The sequence below is a fragment of the Vidua chalybeata genome, chromosome 14, assembly GCF_026979565.1.
Source record: "Vidua chalybeata isolate OUT-0048 chromosome 14, bVidCha1 merged haplotype, whole genome shotgun sequence".
NCBI classification, from domain to species: Eukaryota; Metazoa; Chordata; class Aves; order Passeriformes; family Viduidae; genus Vidua; species Vidua chalybeata.
The window spans coordinates 14,349,697-14,370,404 of record NC_071543.1 but is presented as its reverse complement, the minus strand read 5'-3'; the positions used below and the strand labels follow the sequence as shown (position 1 = coordinate 14,370,404).

The window sequence follows — 20,708 nt, the reverse complement described above, 5'->3', positions numbered from 1 at the left end:
TCAGAGTGTTGCTGGAGGCTATTTGGTCCATGCACTTGTGTCTGCCTGGAGCAGACCAGCTCCTGAGGTCCTGCCATGCAATCCCCAGGAGCAGTGGATCCTCTCTTGCTCCAGTTGTTGTGGGGTGCAGCACTGGAAGCCACAGGTGATCCTACTCTGAGCCAGGCTCTGGTGGGTGCATGGTCACGGTGGGAGCAGTGCCTGGGCTGGCTCCTCTTGCAGGCAGGGGATTATTTGCAATTCTAGGCCAGGAGTTTCCCCAATGTCACCTCCCCAGTTCCAGAAGTTCCTGGTGGTTATGCAAAGTTTGCCTGTAATTGCAGTGGGGTTTCCTCCTGGCTGTCCCATAGCACCCAGGGCTGCTGTCCCTCCCCACTGCCTGGCACCTCCTTGGCTCCCTGAGCTCTCCCAGGCACCTGGAGCTTCCAGAAGATTTGCACATTAATCCGTCCCTCTGTCAGCCTCTTTGTCCCTGATCACCTGAAGTCTTCTCTGAGTCCTGGGAGTGCGGATGGAGCCCGAGCTCAGGTGAGCAGCTGGCATCGTCCCTGCAGCTGGGGGATGGCACTGTCTGTCTCCATTCCCTTCCCAAAGGATTTCTCAGTCATCTCCCAGAGGTTTTGCTACCTAACAGGAGAGATTTACACCCTGTTAAAAGGCAGTAAGTGCTTTCCTCCCCTCCTGCTCCCAGCAGGGCCCACAAATGACTCTGGCAGAGCATCAGGTGGGGAATTATGTGGCACTTTCATCCTGACGTGTCTCCGGTTGCTTGGGGCGACCACAGGGACTGCACAAATCACCTTCCTCTCCCAATGACGTGCTCTTTCTTTGGAAGGGATGGACAGACCTGAAGACAAAGGGTTTATTTAGGACTGTGGTCCTCCTGAGCTGCGCAGGAAGCAGGATGGAGACACTGAGAGTTTCCACAGCTCATCCACATCGACAGTGTTGATGATAAAGGGCTTGAGTGAGTCACAAGCTGTGGTCCTGCAGCCAAGATGTGCTTTCCAGCCTGGATGAGGTTCCCTGCAATCCAGCAGTGACTCTTAATTATGACACTAATTGGGGCTGGTTATAATTTTCCACCAGAAAGCTGTTTTAATGGGAAATTAGCTTTTCACTTAAGCATTACTTGGGTTAAAGTGTCTTTTTCCAGTGGATACTTCAGTGTTTGCCCGTTCTCCCTTTGCCCCAGGAAAGAATGGCAGAGAATGGAGCTGTAGGTGGTGAGGATGAGTGTGGTGGGTGGTGTCCTCCCTTCTTCCAGCTGTAACTGTGCTCATCCCTCTGCTCTCTGTAAAGAATGGGGCTAATTTAACCCTTTATTTTGATTTTGGGGGTGCTGACCCTGGCCAGGGAAAGCCAAACCCCATCCCGCACAAACCCCATGTGATGGTTTTCATTCCTATTTCCAGCAGTGCATTTGAACTGGTGATTTTCCCACTGTGTTTGCTGGAGCAGGGAGTTGTGGGGTGGGATGGCCACATTCCCAGTTGCTGCAGCGACAGCCTCCTCACCTGCCTTGTACAGCTGTGGGGAGGGACACAGCAATCCCAGCTGGCTTCATGGCATGGGCCTGGCAGTGCCCTGATGCCAGGGAGGAGAACAGAGGGGGCCCTCCCGCGGTCAGCGGTGCCGGTGGCCCAGCCCCCGTGGCCCTTCTCCCTCCATGCCGGACCGTGTGGCTGGAGCAGCTCTGGAGCAGCTCTGGAGCTGGCAGGAGTGGCTGTGAAACCCAAGCCTTGCACCTCCTGCGCCGTGCGGGGACGGGACAGGGCCGGGCTGGCTCACACAGGCATTTCAGGGGCTGCAGGGCCCCTTCCCGGCGCAGCTGCCTCGGGAAGGCTGGGAGAAGGCTGGAAGAAGGCTGGAAGGCGGCTGCCGGCCCCGCTGGCACTGTGACAGCGTGGGGTGGGCTCCCTCCACACAGCCCCTGCCCCGGCGCTGGCAGCAGCCCCAGCCAGTGTGCCGGAGCTCAGGAAAGGGGTTGGGGAATGTGCATGGGGTGCGGGGCTCGTGTCCCCACAGTGGGGCTGGTTAGGAAGTGACACTGATATTAATATTAATAGTACCAATAACGGGATGCCCTGAGCCAGAGCTGCATGGCCCTGATGCCTGGGAGGAGCAGCAGGAGGAGGAGGAGCAGGGGCTGTAACCAAGCCGTGCTCCCCAGGGAGCTGGTGTGCAGTGGAGCAGGTGGGTGCCTCTGCTCTGTGACCTGGAAGTGGCTCCTTGTCCCCTGGGGTGCCAGCCCTGGTTGGGATGGGGGGGAAGGAACTCAGTGCCCATGGTGGGTTTGGCTCCAGTGCAGCACCTCTGTGTTGGTACCAAGGGGGTGTAAAAAAGATCTGGAGAGGGGGAGTGGCAGGAGCTGGGATTTTATTTGATGTGCAGTCTGCTTGTGGATTCCTGCAGGGATCTCTGGCAGTGTCCGAGCGCATCAGAGATGTGGGAGGCACGTCTCCAGATGACCTGTAGGGGCTTCACCTGTGCCAGGAGGGGCTTTCAGCCCAGGGGTGTCCAGGCTGGGCTGAGGCTGCTCTGCAAGCTGCCCCTTGCCCCTGTGGTTCTGGCAGGATCGAGGTCAGGATGTGGGGCACTGGTGGGATGCTGCCACCTCTCCTGAAGCGATGGAAACACGAACCTTGTGCAGGTCTGGGGGCCAGGGGGGTGGTGGGGTCGGCGGCCGGGCTGTGGCCACGCCGTGCCTGACTGGGGCTGGAGCAGGGCTGAGCTGCACAGATGGAAGAGTGATTAAGAGCAATAAAAGGAAAGAGACTTGGATTCGCTACAGTCTCAGCACATTAATTGTGCTTTGGGGCCCAAATCATAACGCAGCCCTGCTAGAGGGAATCCAGCAGAGAAACCAAACATCTTGCTCTGGCCAAGGCTGACCATTTAAGAGACCCTTGCCTTCATCTCTTGCCAGGTATTACTTCCAGCGTCTCCCATCTGCCAAAACCCGAGTTCTCCTTTGAAATATTTTTAGGGGAGGGAGAAAAGCTCTGGTGACACCGAGTGCTGGCGCTGGGGAGGCAGCGGGGACAGCACATGGCATTGCTGGCTTGGAGACGGGACCATGGGATTGTTGGGGATCTCAGCCATCTGTCCCAGCTCCGTAGTGTGTGTCACTGGGCTGGATGGGCATGTGGGATTCCAGGAGTGGAGGTCCTGCCTGGCTTCCATGGTGGCTGAGCATCTCCTCTAAATTGACAAGCAATTACATGGTTAATGGTATCACTGTTAAATCCTCATCACTCAGCAGCCCGGGGCTTAATGCTCCATTAGGGCAGAGGCATCTCGTGGCTCTGTGGGCTGGGAGCAGCCTTTGGAAGTCAGCCTTTGGAAATCACTGGCCAGAGGTTATTTTTGCTCTCCCAGTCCTATAGCCAACCTGCAAATCCATCCAAAATGGAATAAGGCAGGAAAATGCTTCTGTGTTGCTGGGTCTGGCTGGATTGAGCCTTGCTGGTGTGGATTGTGAAGGTGAAATGTTGTTTGAGACCTGCCATTTCCTATTCCATGGGTATTCCCAGCTCCCTGCCTGGCTTCCTCTGTTGTGTCACAGCTCTGCCTCCTGCTGCTGCCCTGCAGCTGCCTCTCTGCAGCTCTCCTGCAGCCGTGCCTGTGGATTTAACATTTTCGTCTGTGGGTTACTGACTCTGGATTCCATCGGCAGCTGAGGATTGGTGGTGTCACCACAGCTCACCCTAACTGTGGCAGTGAGTGGCACAGGCACCTGAGGAATCCATCAAGTGCCACCCAGATCCCAGTCTGGATCCACTGGAGCTGGGCTGAGCTGAGCCTGGAGCATTCTGCTGGAGCTTCTTCCACTGGGAAAGCAGGATACAAAGCAGGAGGAGCAGCTCTTCATCACTGAGCTTCGCAGGGAATTGTGCTGGAGGAGCCTTTCCCGATGGATCAGGGACCTGCTGCTCTCACATCACCCTGCCCTACATGTTCACATCAAACTCTCTGGACTCTGCACTATTTGGATGGATTTGGGGATTTAGAATTTTGACTTTTGGAAGCCCAACCAGCGCATCCAGCTTCTCTCTGGCCCGTTGTGGATTTACACGGAATGTGGAAGCTCATGTCCTTGTTTCCAGAGGCCATTCCAAGACCATCACTGTGGGTTTTACAAATGTTTTTCCTTTTTTTTGTTCCCTCAAGCAACTGCTTCATTTTTCCACATGGTTCCGTCTCAAAACTACTTTCTCCCTCATCATTTCCACGGCTAGAACAAGAAGAAACTTTGTGTCCAGCTGTGGGGTGGGAAGAAGGCTGCTAGCTGTGTCCCTTTGTCCATCCCTGTGGCTCCAGCTGCCATTCCTGTGGCTCCAGCTGCTCCCTCTGTCCTCTTTGGACCTTTAATATTTTTTGTTGTATGTGGATGGAATGTTTTCATAGTTATTTGGAGGAACTGCTGCCTTTATGGGGTCTTCTGATTTCCCACACTTGAACCACACTTGCTTGTTACCACATTTTGTTACAATTAGTTAATTATTTATAAATCAGACCTCGTGAGGCCTCACAGGGACTGATTTTTACAGACTGCTGCCTTCTCCCTCGATGGATGAGTCTCTTCGAGATGCAACAACCCATGGCATGGAGCTGGGAAGCTGGGAAACTGTTCAAGGAGCTGCTTCAGGGCTGTGAGCTGGGATGTATCTGCTGATTTCACCCCCAAACCGGCGCCTCTGGCCTGAGAGAACTGGGCTGCCGAGCTTTCTGCTGGAGTTCGCTCCCGATGTGTTTTTATGGGGAGTCTGAGCTCAGGTCCATCCTGTTTGGATTCCAGAGAACTCGTGGAGGCTGTCGGGGGCGTTTCTCCACATTCCCAGGCATTTGCATGGGGCTCGGTGCTGAAAGTGCTGCTGTTGGAAGGGCTGCCAGCAGATCCCAGCTGGATGCACCATCCCAGCTGGATGCACCATCCCAGCTGGATGCACGGCTCCATCCCGGGAGCCGCTGGCAGTGGGGATCCTGCTGCAGGAGAGGTGATAACTCAGCAAATGGCTCAAGGACTTCCTGATTAGGAAAACATTTGCTGGGGATTCAGGCGAGAGCCTGGATTGCACAGAGGTGTTTGGAAGGAGCTGATGGACTTGGAGCCTGCTTCCTGGAGGGATCTGGGGGTGCTTTCTAGTTTATCCCAGTGTGGAGGCTCATGGAGGCACCCAGCCTCCTGCTGTGGGAAGGGGAATGTGGAAACACATTGCTCTGTACTCCAGCCTCTTCCCGTCCCCTCACCAACACCTAGCAGGATCCAATGGATTCGTCCCAGATTTCTGTCAGTCACCTGCCCTCCCAAACCTGCTTTTTTGTGGGATGGAGGCAGGAATTGGGCTGCACAGGGAACTTGAAACCCCAGGACTGAGCTTCTGCCTTGAGGTTCCGGGAGGTGTTGACTGCGCTATGCTGGCCAAGTCCTGCCTTGTGTCTGGAAAATTATCCCTGGACTCCATGATTCTCCATCATATTGCCTTCCCCAAGCTGTTGCTGAGTTCCTCCCAGGTTTTCCTGCTTCCCTGGGTGAATTGATCCCTGTGTTTAGATTTGGTGGAGCACTTGGATGCTTTGTGTTTGCCGTGATGAGGGAGGTGATGGGGTGGGAGCCATCTTGGTCCCTGGGCAGGTCCTGCTCCATGCCAGGCACAGTGGACACATCCAGGGCCCTGGTGAGGTCAGAAACCAATTTTTGAGTCTGTTTATCAGAATCTGCCATTTAATGCTTAATCCTGAAATCCTTGTGTTTGGGTTTATTCTCTCTTGTGTCCCCCCTGCCCTGAGCCCTGCAGAGGGCTGGAGGATGGGGGACCTTCCCTGTGCTCCCATGGGATTCAAGGGCTGAAAACTCGGTGGCGGCTCCAGCGAAAAGTTAATGTGAATTTAAGTGACTTCTGCCCTGCAATTAGAGCCCCTGGAGTCCACTGGGGCTCTGAGTTTACATTCTTCACCGAGGCACAGGGTGTAATTAGAGATGTATAATTTAAACTGTGCATATGCAAGTGTTCCCATTCTGCACCAGGAGCAAAGGAAATTATCCAGGAATTAAAGGGGGAGGAGGGTGCAGGCGTGGAGAATGGCTCACTTGTGTGGATGTGGCAGTGAGAGGAAGCTGCAGGGATCATGTCCTCACTGCCGCAGGCAGACTTGGAAGGGGCAGGAGCTGGGAATTCGGAGGGCTCCAGATTGGGGTGTGAAGATGTGGGAGGGTCAGGAGTGAATCCCTGGGGTAGGAGGTGCCAGGGGATAGCTGGGACCTGCTTGGCAGTGCCAGGGGACAGTGAGGACCTGCACAGTAATGCCAGGGAACAGCAGAGAGCTGCCCAGCAGTGCCCTTCCAGCTCCTAGGAACCTGTCTAACATTCCCGCTCTTTTCTTGCAGCCACTTCCAACGGCACGCTGGATGGCCTGGAGAACCGGGAAGGAGGGGTCTGCCAGACACGCTCCATGAAGATTGTCATGAAAGTGGGGCAGGGTGAGTCCTCCTGTTCCCTGGGGTCTCCTGCTGCCCCTGAACCAGGGTCCCTGTGCCTCTGGGGGATGTGGGAGTTCAAGATTTCAGGGAAACTGAGGCCAGGCCAGCTGCTCCTGGGAGCACTCTTGGGTTAGTTCAGCAGAATTTCATTTTTAGGATCTTTCTTCCTGTGTTTTTTCTCTTGCCAACATGGCGCATGTGCAAAGCACTGGGATTGAAAGGGAGTGATTGTTCCCAGTTACCTCGTGGGCTGTGTCCCAGTGGGAAGTGACCTGGGCACAGGACCCATGAGCCCTGCAAGTGTCTCAGAGGGGCTGGCACAGGCAGTGCCTCTGTGACTTCCTGGGCATCCAAGGGGGGATTGTAGCTGGCCAGGCATCAGGGATTGGGCTTGGTGGCTCTCAGCTCTGGAGGCCACCAGGCTGTGGGGACTCCGGTGGCAGTGGGACATCAGGGATATCACTAACAGACTCTTCTCCTGGAGCTCCTGCTCCCCACCACCTCCATCCTGAGCTGCTTCCCAGAGCCAGCGATGCCCTGGACTCATTTTGGCCCCACTCGGATACACAGCTCCCGATTCTGCTTCTCATTATTGTGTTTGCACGTTGGGGCCAATATTTATAATAAACAGGCAAAGCCGTGCTGCAGCCTTGGCCTCCTGCCTGCCCTTCCCTTCCTTTCCTCCTGCTGCCCGAGCAAGAAACCTGTCTCAGCCCACGCACAGGAGCTCTGAAAACAGCAAACCAGGGAATTAGGGTGGGGTCCTGCTTCCCACAAGCCCTGGAGCAGCTCAGCCTTGCTCTGTTGCTCTCGGCATCTCCCAGTGCTCCTGTGCCCCGTGGGAGTGGCAGACAACTGGGGGCACTTCTTAAGGGGGGAACAAGCTGCTGCCTTCCAGGTTGGACCAAGGCTTCTCATCCATCCCTCCTCTCCCCTTTCCCAGATCCCAACGCGGTGATCCCAGAGCAGCTGACGACGAGTCGGCCGAGCAAGGAGTCGGATGACACCGTGAAAGTCGTCACGCAGAGCCCGCGCAGCAAGGTCCCGGCGGTGGAGGAGCCCGGCAAGCCAGGTGGGTATTTCAGGGATTCCCCAGGAGAGGGATGGAACTCTTCCTCCCATGGGGCCAATGAAGCCCCTCCAAGTTAAGCTTGTTGCATGGATCACAGGGATAACACACTCTCTGGATCTGGGATCTGGATGGGTTTGCTTGAAGTGTTGTGCTCATCTCTGCTGTCCTGCTGCTGTCCCAAGCCCAGGCTGCAGAGCAGCTCAGGTTTGTTTCCCCAGCTCCTGGCAGAGCTTGGCAGGGAAGTGCTGTTTCAGCACTCTTCCTCCTCCTCCTCCTCCTCCCATGTGTTCCTCACAGTATATCTGAGAGGGCTTGGAGGAGGTGAGGTCCTTGGGTGTGAGAGCCCTTTGAAGGTAGTTTCATGAGTTTCTGACCCCTCTGAGAGCAAAGTGGAATCAGATGAAGCTGGGAAGTCTTTCTTTTCTTCCTGCCTGGATCAGCCTCTGAGAGCTGCCCCTGCGGGCGCTGCAGCTGCCCCGGCCCAGGGGTCAGTAATTGGAGATTGGGGGGCTCTGGGTGTCAGAGCCCACATTCACCAGGACATCCTGGTCTGTTATGGGGAGTGAAAGCTCCCCAGGTCTGGAATGGTGTCACCTGGGCATGATCAACACTCTGCTCCATAGGCTGGGAAATGGGAAGGGGGGCAGTGGTGCAGGATGGGGAACAGGGTGTGTGGTGCCCTCTCTGTGGATGCCTGGACTCCTGCCTGCCCTGCCCAGTCCTTCCCAGGGATGTGTGGGTCTGACTGGGGAGGGAAGGTGGGGAGCAAGTGCCGTCCCCTTGCAGGTGAGGGGCTCCCCTCCTTGGGAGCACGGCAGGAGAATGTTGTTCTGAGTTTGGGGGGCAGAGAGGGGCTCCAATGAGCAACTCATCCCCCTGCTCCACAGGTGTGATCCATGCATGGACAGAGCACAAATCTGCTGCCTCTCTGACCCCTGTCTCCCCTTGTCTTGCAGGCTCCGTCAACCAGGACGGCCAGGAGACCCAAGGTCCCAGCGATGGCTTCCTGAGCTCCAAGGTGGCCGTGTTTGCGGCCATCGGCGCCGGCTGCGTCATCTTCATCCTCATCATCATCTTCCTCGTTGTGCTCCTGATCAAGATCCGCAAGCGGCACCGGAAGCACACGCAGCAGCGAGCCGCAGCCTTGTCCCTTAGCACCTTGGCCAGCCCCAAATGCAGCGGGAACGCGGGCTCAGAGCCCAGCGACATCATCATCCCCTTACGGACTACAGAGAACAACTACTGCCCGCACTACGAGAAGGTGAGCGGGGACTACGGGCACCCCGTCTACATCGTGCAGGAGATGCCCCCGCAGAGCCCAGCCAACATTTACTACAAGGTGTGAGGAGCAGCCTGGGAACGGCCGATGCAGCAGCGCGGGAGCGCCGGGCGCGGGGCTGGCGCCGCAGGGAGGAAGCGAAACGCCCCCCCCGGCACGGCGCGGGCAGCGCCGGGAGCGGCGCCGGGGAGCGGAGGGCTCAACGCTCACGTGCTGATTCTCCCCTTTGTATTTAGTTTTGTAGTTCTCAGCTTTTGTAATCCCGAGACTCTGAGGGTGAGCCTTCAGCCTCCTCCTCTTCTTCTCCAGACTGTGGCCGGCCGTGGGGGGCGGGCGCCGTGCCTTTCTGTGCTCGGGACACTGCTGGCAAACCCGGAGACTCCACCTCCCCTTCCTGGTTTGGGATTTCCCCGCGTCACCCCTCCGGCCCTGTGGGAAGTGCCCGCCAGTGCCGCAGGGTCCCGGAGCCTGGAGCGACGCCGGGGCCTCGGTCCCAGGAGCAGCGAGCGCACAGGGGGATGAGGAGGAGGAGGAGGATGCTTTGCCATGGTGCCAAGATGCAGACAACTGTGCAGGGAGGAAGCTGGCAAACCCGATTTACTACTACTACTATTATTATTATTATAATAATTATTTTAATTTTTTTGTAACATTTTTATTTTTGTGAATTCCGGGCGGGACTCCGGCCCGCCACCTCTGGGCACACGCTATCACCTCCTTCCAGCACATCATCCTGCCGGCCACGGGGCAGATCCCGCTCCCCCCACTGCCCCTGGAAACTTTTGTGTTCGTAGCTGTTGACTCTTGTTTTAGTCTCTTTATAAAAAGAAAGAAAGAAAAAAAATTTCTATCTCCACCCTGTCTCAAGCGTTCAGTGCGCGAGGGGTTGGACACTGCTCATGCCCCACGTGGAGCAGCCGTGGCCTGGCAGCTCTTCCCAAACCCCTCTGGAGCATCCCACTGTGGAAAAAAGCCTTTGGCTTTCTATCAGGCTGGGGCTGAGCCTGCTGGAAGCAAAGTAGGGGGTGGCAGGGGGAAGCTGCAGCCCCCTCCCAAGCTGGGCATACTGCAGGTGGTTGTCCTTGGAAAGGAAAACTGGAAAACAAAGGTTCCTGACTTGCAGCTTGTGCCAGGGGTGTCAGGAGGAGGCTGGTGCTCGGGATTGGAAGCCCCCAAGAGGCTGGAGCACCAGGCATGGCTTGGCTGGGAGCTGAGCCAAAGGCTTTTCCACCCTCCTGTTTTACCTGAAGAATCCAGTGCCCTTCGGCAGGACCTGCTTTGGGGACCAGCCCCCGCTGTGCCTGTTCCCTGCCCTGCTCCTGGCACAGGAGCATTCCCTGTCCTGCCACCCCCCGGGGTCCCACAGCCCGGGCTCCCCTGCCCTTGCCTTGTCCATCTCCTGCCCAAAACTGGAAGGGGCTGAGTCTGTCTGGTGGGATCATTCCCAGCTTCCTCTTCCCGGGAGGAGCCGCCAGCACTGCGGCTGATGCCAGTGAGCCCAGCAGGGCTGGCGGTGCCCTGTCACTGCCTGTCCTCGGGCTGTCCCCCCCTTCCTCACTTTCTTTTCCTTCCAGCAGTAGCTGCTTTTGCTCAGGGAGCAGGAGTGGGGCCGGCGGGGTTGTTCCCACCTGCGCTGTTCCCGCCTGTCCCCAGGGCCCCGAATCCCGCGTTAGGAAGTGCCCAAAGAGCGAGGGAGCTGCTCTGCTAAAGTGCCTTGACATGGAGCGGGCGGGGGTAGGGGCAGAGCAGGGACAGGGGCCCGTGGCCTGGGAGGATCTGGTGACTTGGGGGGATCCGGTGGCCCCAGGGGGATCCGGTGGCCCGGCTGCTGTGCTGGGGTTTGACCCTGAGCGGGATGGGAGCATCCTGTGGTGTCACATTGTTGGGTTTAGGGCAGGAATTTGGGCTGGAGTGGAGCGGGGTGTCCCAGCTCCGCTTCTGCCCGTGGCATCCTGAGGTGGTTCTGCTTCCAGGGCCCCAAACCGGCCGCTTCCCTCGGGAGAGATGCACCCCAGTGGGTGCTCCCCCCTGTTCCCCATCCCAGCACTGCTTCCCCCATGTAGCACCTTCCATCCCTTTCTCCTCTGTGGGATCCACTGCCCATCCTGGCCTGGGAGCCGCCCCCACCAGGACCCCATTCCCCGATGGGAAAATCCCAGAGAATTGTGTCTTAAAAAAATCCCCTTTCCCTTTTCCCTCTGCCAAACCTTAGCCTGTGTTTCCTGAAGTGGGAAGAGCCCTGGCTGGGTGGTGGTGGCAGTGGTGACGGTGACAGTGGAATCCGTTAGGAATAGTCCGGAGTGGAGGGGGAAGTGAGAGGACAATGTAGTTTTGGTTTGGTTTTGGTGGAGAAGGGACAGAGTGTGGCCACAGGTTGTACCAAAAGTGATCTGACAGTGCCAGTGGCTTCTCATGGTGGCTGTCCCCAGCTGAGGTCTCCATCAGTCTCACTCCTGCTGCTGGGAACAGCTGCAGAATCTTGTAAATATGTGAAGAAAGGGTGAAATCAGAACTCTTGGTTTTTGCTGAGCACCTCGAGCTGCTGGGTCCCGAATCAGAGTGTGTCCCTCGGGTTCTTTTCTTGGAAAGCATTGAAATTTGGTTGATTTTTCCTTTTTTAATTTTTTTTTGTTCCCCCCCCCCATTTTGTTTGTGTAAATACTAGTCTTTTTTGGAAGAAATAATGTAAAGATGTTTTGTATAAACTCCGAATTATTTTCTGGTTGCTTTTTCTTAGAAAAACAAATGAGAACTTAAAAAAAAAAAAGATAAAAAAAAAGAAATTTTAACCACAAGAACGGGTGTAAAACATTGTCATAGAGCTCAGCCCGGAGCCTGTGGGCTGTGCTGGAGTGTGGGAACTGCCGGGATTGGGACTGGGGACCTGCTCTCAATATAATGCAGGATCAGATGGGCTCCAAGCAGAGAGTGAGGCAGGAATCTGGGATTCTATTCCATCCCAGAATCTGTGGCTCATTCCCAGTGAGTCCCAGAGCTCTGAGCCCCGTCCTGGCCACGGGCAGAGACTTGGGAACACATGGTGATCTAAAGGAACATGAAAATTATCTGCTTTTTTATCTTCAACAAAAAAAAAACCCTGACTTGGGGATGCAGAACTCAATGCAACATCCTGAGATCCTGCTCTGCTTTGCTGGGCCTGTGGAGCTGCTCCTGGTGCAGATCCCTTTCCCAACTATCCCATTTTGTGTTTGCCTATTTTGGTTGCCAGCTGCTAGCTCACCATGGCCCTATCTCTTCTTGGTGCCTGGGCTGGGATGGCCTTCCTCAGCCAAGCCCACCTCAATGCAGGGTCCCTGCCCAGGGGTGGTGGCCATGCCTGGAGCCATCTCTGGTGTCACGTGGCCCTTGTTGTGGGCAGCTGGAAGGCATCAGGGAGCCCCCAGTTCTCCCAGTTGCTCCCAGGAGCTGGGCTGTGAACCTGCATTATATTGACAGGGTTTCTGGGAGGTTCCAGAGGTGCTGGAGCAGGGATGGACATCCCTCTCTCCATCCCGGCAGCGCCGCGCCCCCGCACGTCCTTACCGCGCTCCCACATTTCAGAGCTGTGCCACCTCCACATCCCACAGCGTCACATCCGCACCGTCCCTGTCCCGAGGGGCCTGGCCCTGCCATCAACCAGCCGGGGCTGCCGCTGCCCCACCCCTGTGCCACCGCCGGAGCAGCCGCGCTGACACATTTTCCATGTCCACCCTCCACTGCCGTTAGCCGAGGGGTGGATGCGGAGCTGGAGCCCGGATGTGATCCTGGTGCGGGGCACGCGGGATGGGGCTTGGGCTGAGCGGGAACGGTTGGGCACCGTGCGGGGAACCGGGCACGGAGGGAACCAGGCCTCTCTGTGCTGGCACCTCCTCGGCTGCAGGGCACATCCTGGCTCCAGCCTTGGCATCCCCATGCTGGTTGATCCTCCTCGGCTCCCGGTGGGGCTCCGGCGGTGCCGGGATCCCCTCGGCCGCGCTCCCGGCGCCGCAGATTTTCTTTCTTCGTGTCATGTTCCTGGTTTTGATTCCTTTCGCCTTCTCCCAGCTCTCCCGCCCAGTAGCATATCATCGGCATCGGTAACAGCTCTGTGGCAGCTGAACTCCATGGAGCCGTGATGGAACCTGATATATTGTTAAATAAAAGGGTTTTTTTCCTATGGAATCCTGGCTGTCTCCCGTGTGCTTTATTCCTGCCCTAGGTTTGAAACTGCAGCCTGAGCTGAAGAGATCTGGAAAGATTGGCTGGGACAGATCCTCACCAGCTGGTTCTGGAAGGACCTGGTGGCTTTGGTTTAGTCAGGAAAATTTTGGATATTTTTGTTCAATATTTACAGCATGGACTCGGGATTAGATGAACTCAGGGTTGGATATGGATGGATATGGTTGGGTACTCCATGGATATGGTTGGACCTGGTGATTTTAAAGGTCTTTTCCAATCCAAATGATTTTGTGTTCCATTGCTCTGTCCCTGCAGCTGGAGGCTCCTGGGGGCCACTGGATTCCCCTCAGGCTTGAGGGGCTACTCCTGTGCTCCGGAGCAGGCAGAGCCTATTGGGAGCTGCTGGTGCGTGGCACAGGACAGGGATGTCCCATTGCTGGCAGGAGTGAGCCTGCTCCAGACGGGCACAGGGAAACACAAGAAGGGAGTGAGGTCAGCTCCTCCTCACTCTGGAGTTGCTTTAGGAGAGGATGGAGTTATGAAAGTTCCTGCCTGGTGCAAACCACACTGCTCCAGTCCAGGCTGTCCTGTCAGGAATTGTGGGTGCAGGATTCTGGGGTGACCACAGGGGTATGGGAGGGAATGGGTCTGGTTTATGGGATCTTAGAGTGGGGCTAAACCAAGAGAGGCCGGGGAAAACTCATCCAGCCTGGAGGGGTGAGGTGAGCCATGGAGATGGAACACAGTGGGATAGTTCAGAGCTGCTTGGGCTCTAGCAGAACCTCTGGGACCATGCCAAGAGCCTGCTGGAGTGAGCAGGGAATGCCGGGATGGGGGTCGGGGTGGGGGGGCCCTGGGGTGCACCAGCTGGTCTCAAATGTGGTTTGCTGGTTTGAAAATCCTCCCTCTCCGCGTGCTTTGATCCCAGTGGGAATGAAATAAGGCTTTTAATTCTAAACAGCTTCGCTGGGCCCTGATGCCTGCAGGGAGGACTGGAAGTGCCAAACGTGCTGGGACCTGCCAGCAGAGGGAAAAGTGCTTTAACAGGTTCCTGGAACCCACCCCTGGCTGGGAGCGGGAGCACGGGAGGGTCCCCCCGGCTCCGGGGCTGCTCTGGGTGGGACCAGCACGGACTAGGGGGTGCAGAGCCTGCGAACCCCCCCCGGGTCACTCCTGGTGTTCCATGTGCTCCATCCCTCCATAGGACAGGGATGTGCTGGAGCTGCTTCTCCCCCTGATCCCACCCCAGTGCGAGATCCTGCAGAAGTCCCCGTGCTGGGAAAGGTTTGGTTGGGAGCACCCTTGTCCCTGTGGTGGGAGGGGACATCAAACTCTGCTGCCAGTGCCCACAGGGACATGGGAGCTGAGGCCATGTGGCTCCACCCCGCTCCCAGGGGCCGGCTGGCAGTGAGGGATCAGCAGGATCCTACCCAGGAGCCTCTGGATCTGGAAAGTTCATTAAATCTGCAGAGCTGCCGATGGTTTTGGATGTCCATCAGGACTGGAGGAGTTATTTTAATTATTTCACATAAAGGAGCTTTTTGTCGAGTTTATTAACTCGCCCTTGGCCAGATCCCACTCAGGAGGGGCGGCTGCCAGGCCGGCAGAGCTGGAGCGTTTGCGGGGATTGGGATGCTGGGGGTAACCATGTCCCTGGTGCAGGAGTGTTTGGGGGATCAGGATGCCAGGGTCACTCCGGGTGCAGGAGCAGTGCCACTGTGTGCCATGCCCAGGGTGGAACCCCCATGGAAGGGGAGCCCATATGGGAAGCACCTTTATGACCTGGTTAAGGGATGGGAAGCTCAAAGCCCCTTGGAGGAAGGTGAGCAAGGAATGATGGATCTGCAGCACTTCCAGCTCCAGTTTGAGAACAGGCTCAGCTGGAGATGGGACATCGGGGCTGCTGTGGGGCTCAGGATGAGCTCTGGAGAGGGGGAGCACAAGGCAGGGACACCCCCAGGATTCCCAGAACATTGGCTCCATGTGCTGGGGCTGTGCTGGTGGCGCTGGTGCTGACAGGGTGCTCTCCCTATTCCATTCCTCCTCTCCCTCCTAATCCCAGCACTGCCAAGGCATTGCCATCCCTGGAGCTTCCCACTCTGCTCAAGGCCCTGAGCAGCAGTTGCTGCTGCCCATTCATGGATAAGCTGGCCCTGGGAGGCAGCAGGGATGGAGCTGAAGCACCAGTGCCTCCAGCCTCTGCTCTTCCCAGCCTTGGCTGGATTCCCTGGATCTCAGCGGGGCTGAGGGTGAACAGGACAACGTATCCCAGGTTTCCTTTCCAATATCACACCCCATTCTCCCGTTGCTGCAGCCCATTCCTGGCCTCATCCACCCTTCCCAGCACACTCAGCCTCCTTCTCTGGCATTTCCACTCCAAGGGGAGCATCTGAACCCCCCAGCCTGGAAGGGGCTGGATAACAGCAATTCCTGTTCATAAACCTTGGCTGGTCCAGCTGCGGCTGCCAGGATTGGGTTTATCCTTGTTTTCCCTACAGTGTATCCAAATAACTAACAGGTTTTCCTGGTTGAGGCGCTGGGCTTTTCCCACAGCCAGGCTTTCTGCCGCATCCACTGGCTTGCCTGCACCTGGTTTCCAGGGAGAAGAGCCTGGAAGATCCATTAGGCTGTCGTGGAATGCAACGAGTCCCGCGGGCTCCGTAATAAGAGCAATAACGGGAATGCACTGGGGGGCTGTTTGTCACAGGGATGGGATGGGATGGGACAGGGATGGGGACAGGCAGGGGATGGGAATGTGGACCGTGGTCTCTGTGTTAGGTGCTGAATGGGATGGGAGGAGGAAAAGGATGAGGAAGAGGAGGAAAAGAGCACAGCTGGTGCTGGCAAGGCAGCGGGTCGGGCTCCAGCACTCTCCCTGTGTTCCTGTGCCACTGCCAGCCCCATCCCTGTGCCAGGGCAGCCATCTGTGCCCGAGGCGGAGCAGATCCGGGTGGAGTGGGCCCGGCGCCGCTCGCACAAAGGCCCCGCAGTTGGACCCAGCAGAGCTCAAGTGCTCGGAGAAAAGCATCACGCGCTGCCAAGGTTTTTCCTCCGCAGGCAGGCCCGGAGCCAGCAGGGATGGTTGCAGCCTTTTTCCCCTGGCAGCGCTTCCAGCATCCTGAAAAGGCTCTTCCCTGGTCATATCCCAGCCAGCCGGGATGTGCAGGGGCTGCCGTGAATGACCTCCCTGGCTTTGCCAGCAACCCGCTGGGATAACCGTGAGGAAAGGGCTGGGCTGGAGGGGTCACAGGGCTGGAAAAGGCAAAGGAGCATGCTAGGAAGCCATGGGGGGATGAGAAGGAAAGTTTGTCCCAGTGAAACAGGGAGCTTCAGGATAAATCCTGTAGGTTTTGGTTCGTTAAGAAGGAATGAACACGGCTCTACAGCAAACATCAGTTAATTATGTGCAAGGTTTTAATGTTCCTGAAACACAACCCTTGGAGAGGGTCCCCCAGCTGCTGGAAGGGGGTCTGAAGGAAACACAGAGCTTTTCCTTTTGTTTTGCATGGAGGATGAGAGAAAAATGGGAAATATCAGTGCTGTGGCCACCCTGAGAGCTGCTGCTGAGCCAACCCAGCATCCCATTAGTGTTGGGTTGTTCTGCCTCTCTGCAATCCCTGGAGTCTGACAGGGGCTTTTTCCTGCTTTTCAGCAATCCTGGGATCCCAACAGGGCTTGTTTTGCCTCTCACTAATCCCAGGACCCTGTGAGGGGTTCTCCCTCCTCTGAGCCAGCCCAGGGTCTGCCTGGGAGGCTGCCCCATTTCAATGGTCACTGTTCCCCAGGACACAGGGAATAAGGACACCATGACTGCAGGGTGGACGTGTCCAGGGGGAGGTGTGATCCAGACTCCCATAGCTTCACCCTGCCCCATGGAGGGATGTGGCTGAGCCTTTGTCGCTCCCGTGTCCAAGGCCAGCACCCAGAGCTCAGGGATGGGATTTGGGCAGAGCCAGGGCAGGCTGGGCTGCTGCTCCCACCCTGCAGCTCCTGTTCCCATCCCAGCGATCGCCTCCAGCCTTGGACCTGCCCTGGCTGGGAAGGGCCGAGCGAGGCTTCGGTTTCAGCCGAGCTCCCCCCTAATTCCTGCAGCCTGGTGTAATCCTCCCCAGCGAGCCCAGCGCCAGGTTCCTGCTGGAAATTGGCTCTGGCCGTGGCTCTGGGGTCTTTGTAGTGAAGCTGAGCCAGAAGGAAAAGCGAGCTGGAGACTCCAAAGGGCTGGGGGGGCGGGACTCCACTCTCCTCCACTTGGGGTCTGGGGGAGCTCAGGTGGGGATGTGGCCCAGCTGGTGTCTGGAGCGGGGTGGAAAAAGCCCTGAATCCTGCTGAGAACTGGGGTGGGATCATCCCTGCAGCAGGGGATGGGGTGCTGTGGGGTGCCAGTCCTGCCCAGCAGCAGGCAAAGGGCATCCCAGGGTGCCCAGGGGTACCCAGCTGGAGATGGGCCTCTCCTGGTGCAGACGGAGGTGGGAGGGATACAGGGAATCTCTGGGGAGATGAACCAGTGCGTGACCCTGCAGCCAGGAGCACAGAGGTAGCTGCCTGTGGGGTTACTTCCCTTTGCATCAATGAAGGAGCTTTCCCACTGCTCCACCCCCAGCAGGGAAAGCTGCCCTTGGAAAAATGGGGTGGAGGGCTCCCATGGCTGCTGTCCCTGTGGGACCCCCTGGTGTCCCCCAAACTGGCTGTGCCAATGCCCAGCTCGCTCCAGTGCCAGGGCTGCAGGAACTTGGAAGGATGGCAGCTCCCATCCTGCATCCATCACTTTGTCCTGGCTGGAAACGAGAGAGCAGCTCGTGAGGAGGATGCAGGATGAACTGTGGCTTCCCACTGCTTGGTGTAAAGTGGGATTGGCCATTAATTATGGACTTTACAGAGCCAGGCTGGGGGGACCTACAGGGGCTGGGTCACAGAGAGGTTTGAGGGGACCACGCAACCAGGGAAAAGAAAAGGTTTCCCAGGGGATGGATGGGAAGGGCTGAGCTTCATCCCAGCGGGAGAAGGCAGCTCTGAGCAGGCAGAGGTGGGTTCTGCTGGGGTGTCCATCCCTGTGCCAGAGCCTGACACCTCTCCTCGCCCTCCCTGGGCTTCCAACAATAATCCCGGTGCCGGCTGGGCTTTGCTGCTCTTGGACGCGGGAGTGGGGCCGGAGCGCTCGGCTCGTAAGGCGATATCCCGATATCCCGGCAGCCGGAGCAGCCGAACAAAGGCGCAGTGTCTGCGCCCCCCCGGGTCACCCGGAAACCCGTCCCAGCCTGGGGGGAAAGTGTTAAGGAAGGCTGAGCCTCCAAACATCCCGCGATCCTTCTCAAAACCAACAGAGGGGTAATTAGCTCCTAATAAACGGGAAAGATGAGCCTGGGTGTCCTCCGGGGGTGTGGGATGGGCGGTGAAGGGGCAGTGAGGTCAAGGGGGGTCATCCTGAATCCCAGGAAATCCCAGGCTGTGAGCACCTCTCCCACAGCTCAGGCAGAGGCATTGAAGCCTGGGGATGGGGATTTTATTCCATATCTTATCATAGGATCACAGAATCATTAAGGTGGGAACATCCCGCTGAGATCGTGGAGTCCAACTGTTCTCCCAGAACTGCTGCATCCCCAGGTGACACTTGTTATTTGAACATTTCCAGGGATGGTGATTCCATCGCTTCCCTGAGCAACCTGTTCCAGGGCCTGACCACCCTTTCAGTGAAGAAAATCCCGCAGCGTTTCCTGGAGTCAGTTTTGCACCTTCCCTGTGATCCCGGCTGCTGGAGGTGGATTTCCAGACACAGAACCCCTGTGCATGTGAGGGGGATGCAGGAGTTCCCAGCAGGAATGCCATTTGGATGTTGGAACCCCCTCATTCAGCTGGGGATGGGCAGGGGGCTTGGCAGGAGCCAAAAAAAGGCTCTCCAGGAGGAGCAGTGGGTCTCGGGTGTGCCCTGCCTGGGCATTCTCCATGTGATCCTCCATGGGATGCTCCATGGAATGATCCATGGGATGATCCATGAGATGCTCCATGAGATGCTCCATGGGATGCTCCATGGGATGCTCCATGAGATGCTCCATGAGATGATCCATGGGATGCTCCATGGGATGCTCCATGGAATGATCCATGGGATGATCCATGAGATGATCCATGGGATGCTCCATGGGATGCTCCATGGAATGATCCATGGGATGATCCATGAGATGCTCCATGGGATGCTCCATGGGATGCTCTGACCCTGCTGCATCCCGCGCTCCCTCCGCTCTTCCCCGCGGCACCGCTGGCTGCGGGAGAGAGGTGGGGAGGGACGGGCGGGCGAATCCCGCCCTGAATGCGAGAGAAAGGCCCTTTCAGGGAGTGCAGCCAAGCACGGAGCGCGGCCGCAGCCGGGGGAGGCCCCGCGGCCCCGGCAGGACGGGCGGGGAGGACGGAGCGGGAGCACGGCGGGATCTGCTGAGCCCCTTTGGATCATCCTGGCCCGGCACTGGGGCTGCTCCCGCTGCGGGTGGGGTTTTCCAGCTGGGATGGGCACCTTGGCAGTGGAGCCCCTCCTGTCCCCAGCATTAGGGGATGCTGGCACAGCAAAATGCTCCTCAGCCGCGTGGGATTCATCCCGCCAGGAGCAGGAGCAGAAGCAGGCAGCTGGGAATGCTCTCAGCTCACCCCGGAGCTGGGGGGGCCTGGGGAGCTTGGCTCTCACCCTCCATCTGCAAAATGGGGAAACCATTCCTTCCCCTGCAGCAGGTTTTTAAAGGAATGGTTTTGCCCTAGAAGTCCCATAATTAACATTTCCCACTTCACAGTGTCCTCTGGCCAGGCCAGTCCTGCCCAGTGTCCCATGCCCAGCTCCTCAATTCCAGCACCAAACCTGGAACTGGCTCTGCCGTGGTGGCTTTGTTTCTACCAGAGTGGGGTGAAACGTGTCCAATTAATGCTGTGCTCAACAAAAATATGCAGTTTTGGACTGGCCTGGACTATTCATTCGTTCTGGGTTCGTGGCCAAAAGAATGGATTTTTAAAAATATAAAAATGTCTCACTTCAACATTTTTTAAATCAAATATTTTGGCTTTGCCTTTGGAGTCAGAACTGGGAGATCAGGTGAAGCCATAGGGAGCACTTCTAAAAACATTTTTTCCGACCTAACTCTGCCTTCCCAAACAAACTTGGCCTTTTCTCTGGCTGTATTTAACGTGGGATTGTTTGTTTATTCTCGTGCAGACCACGGCGTTTGCTTTTGTGGTGTTTCTTGTTTGTTCTGGGATCCTTGAAATGATTTGGGTTTTGTTATTATTTGCTGGCTGAAGGAAACCCCAAATCCGTTATTTCCACACCTCTTGGTGCAGTGGGTTTTTCTCCAGCACTTTCCTGTTATCCACCAACAGGAAGAGGGATTTGGGGCATCGCTCCCCATGGATGGACCCTTGTGGGGTGGTTGGTTGTTTTTGGGGTGTGTGCTTTAGGGTTTTTTAGGTGTTTTGGGGTGTGTGTGTGTGTGTGTGCCCAGGCTGGGGGGATGTGTCCTGCTCCACCACCCACTCCTCAGGGCGCTCTGGAAGATCTCCGAGGTCTTTTCCAAGCTAAGCAATTCCAGGATTCTGTGTCGATACTGGGCTGGGCGGCGGGTGATCCTCCATGGGGAGCAAACGGGGGGTTCCCATGTGAGCTGAGGCTCATCCCCTGCTCCCCTTCCCCCCGTGTGTCCCTGCCCACGCTGTGCCTGGCTCGGGCACCGCCAGCCCTGCCT

General features: G+C 57.0%; 1 protein-coding gene across 3 annotated transcripts in view; it reads left to right on the top strand.

The window, feature by feature from the left end:
• EFNB1 (ephrin B1) overlaps window positions 1–9,220 on the top strand; it is a 44,708-nt gene extending 35,488 nt beyond the window's left edge. For all 3 annotated transcript variants that reach the window (XM_053955681.1, XM_053955682.1, XM_053955680.1), the window contains exons 3-5: window positions 6,392–6,484; window positions 7,428–7,556; window positions 8,513–9,220. In XM_053955681.1, coding sequence (XP_053811656.1) covers window positions 6,392–6,484; window positions 7,428–7,556; window positions 8,513–8,901 — 611 coding nt within the window. In that variant the 3' untranslated portion in view covers window positions 8,902–9,220. The remainder of the gene's footprint in view (window positions 1–6,391; window positions 6,485–7,427; window positions 7,557–8,512) is intronic.
• The last annotated feature ends 11,488 nt before the right edge of the window (window positions 9,221–20,708 follow it).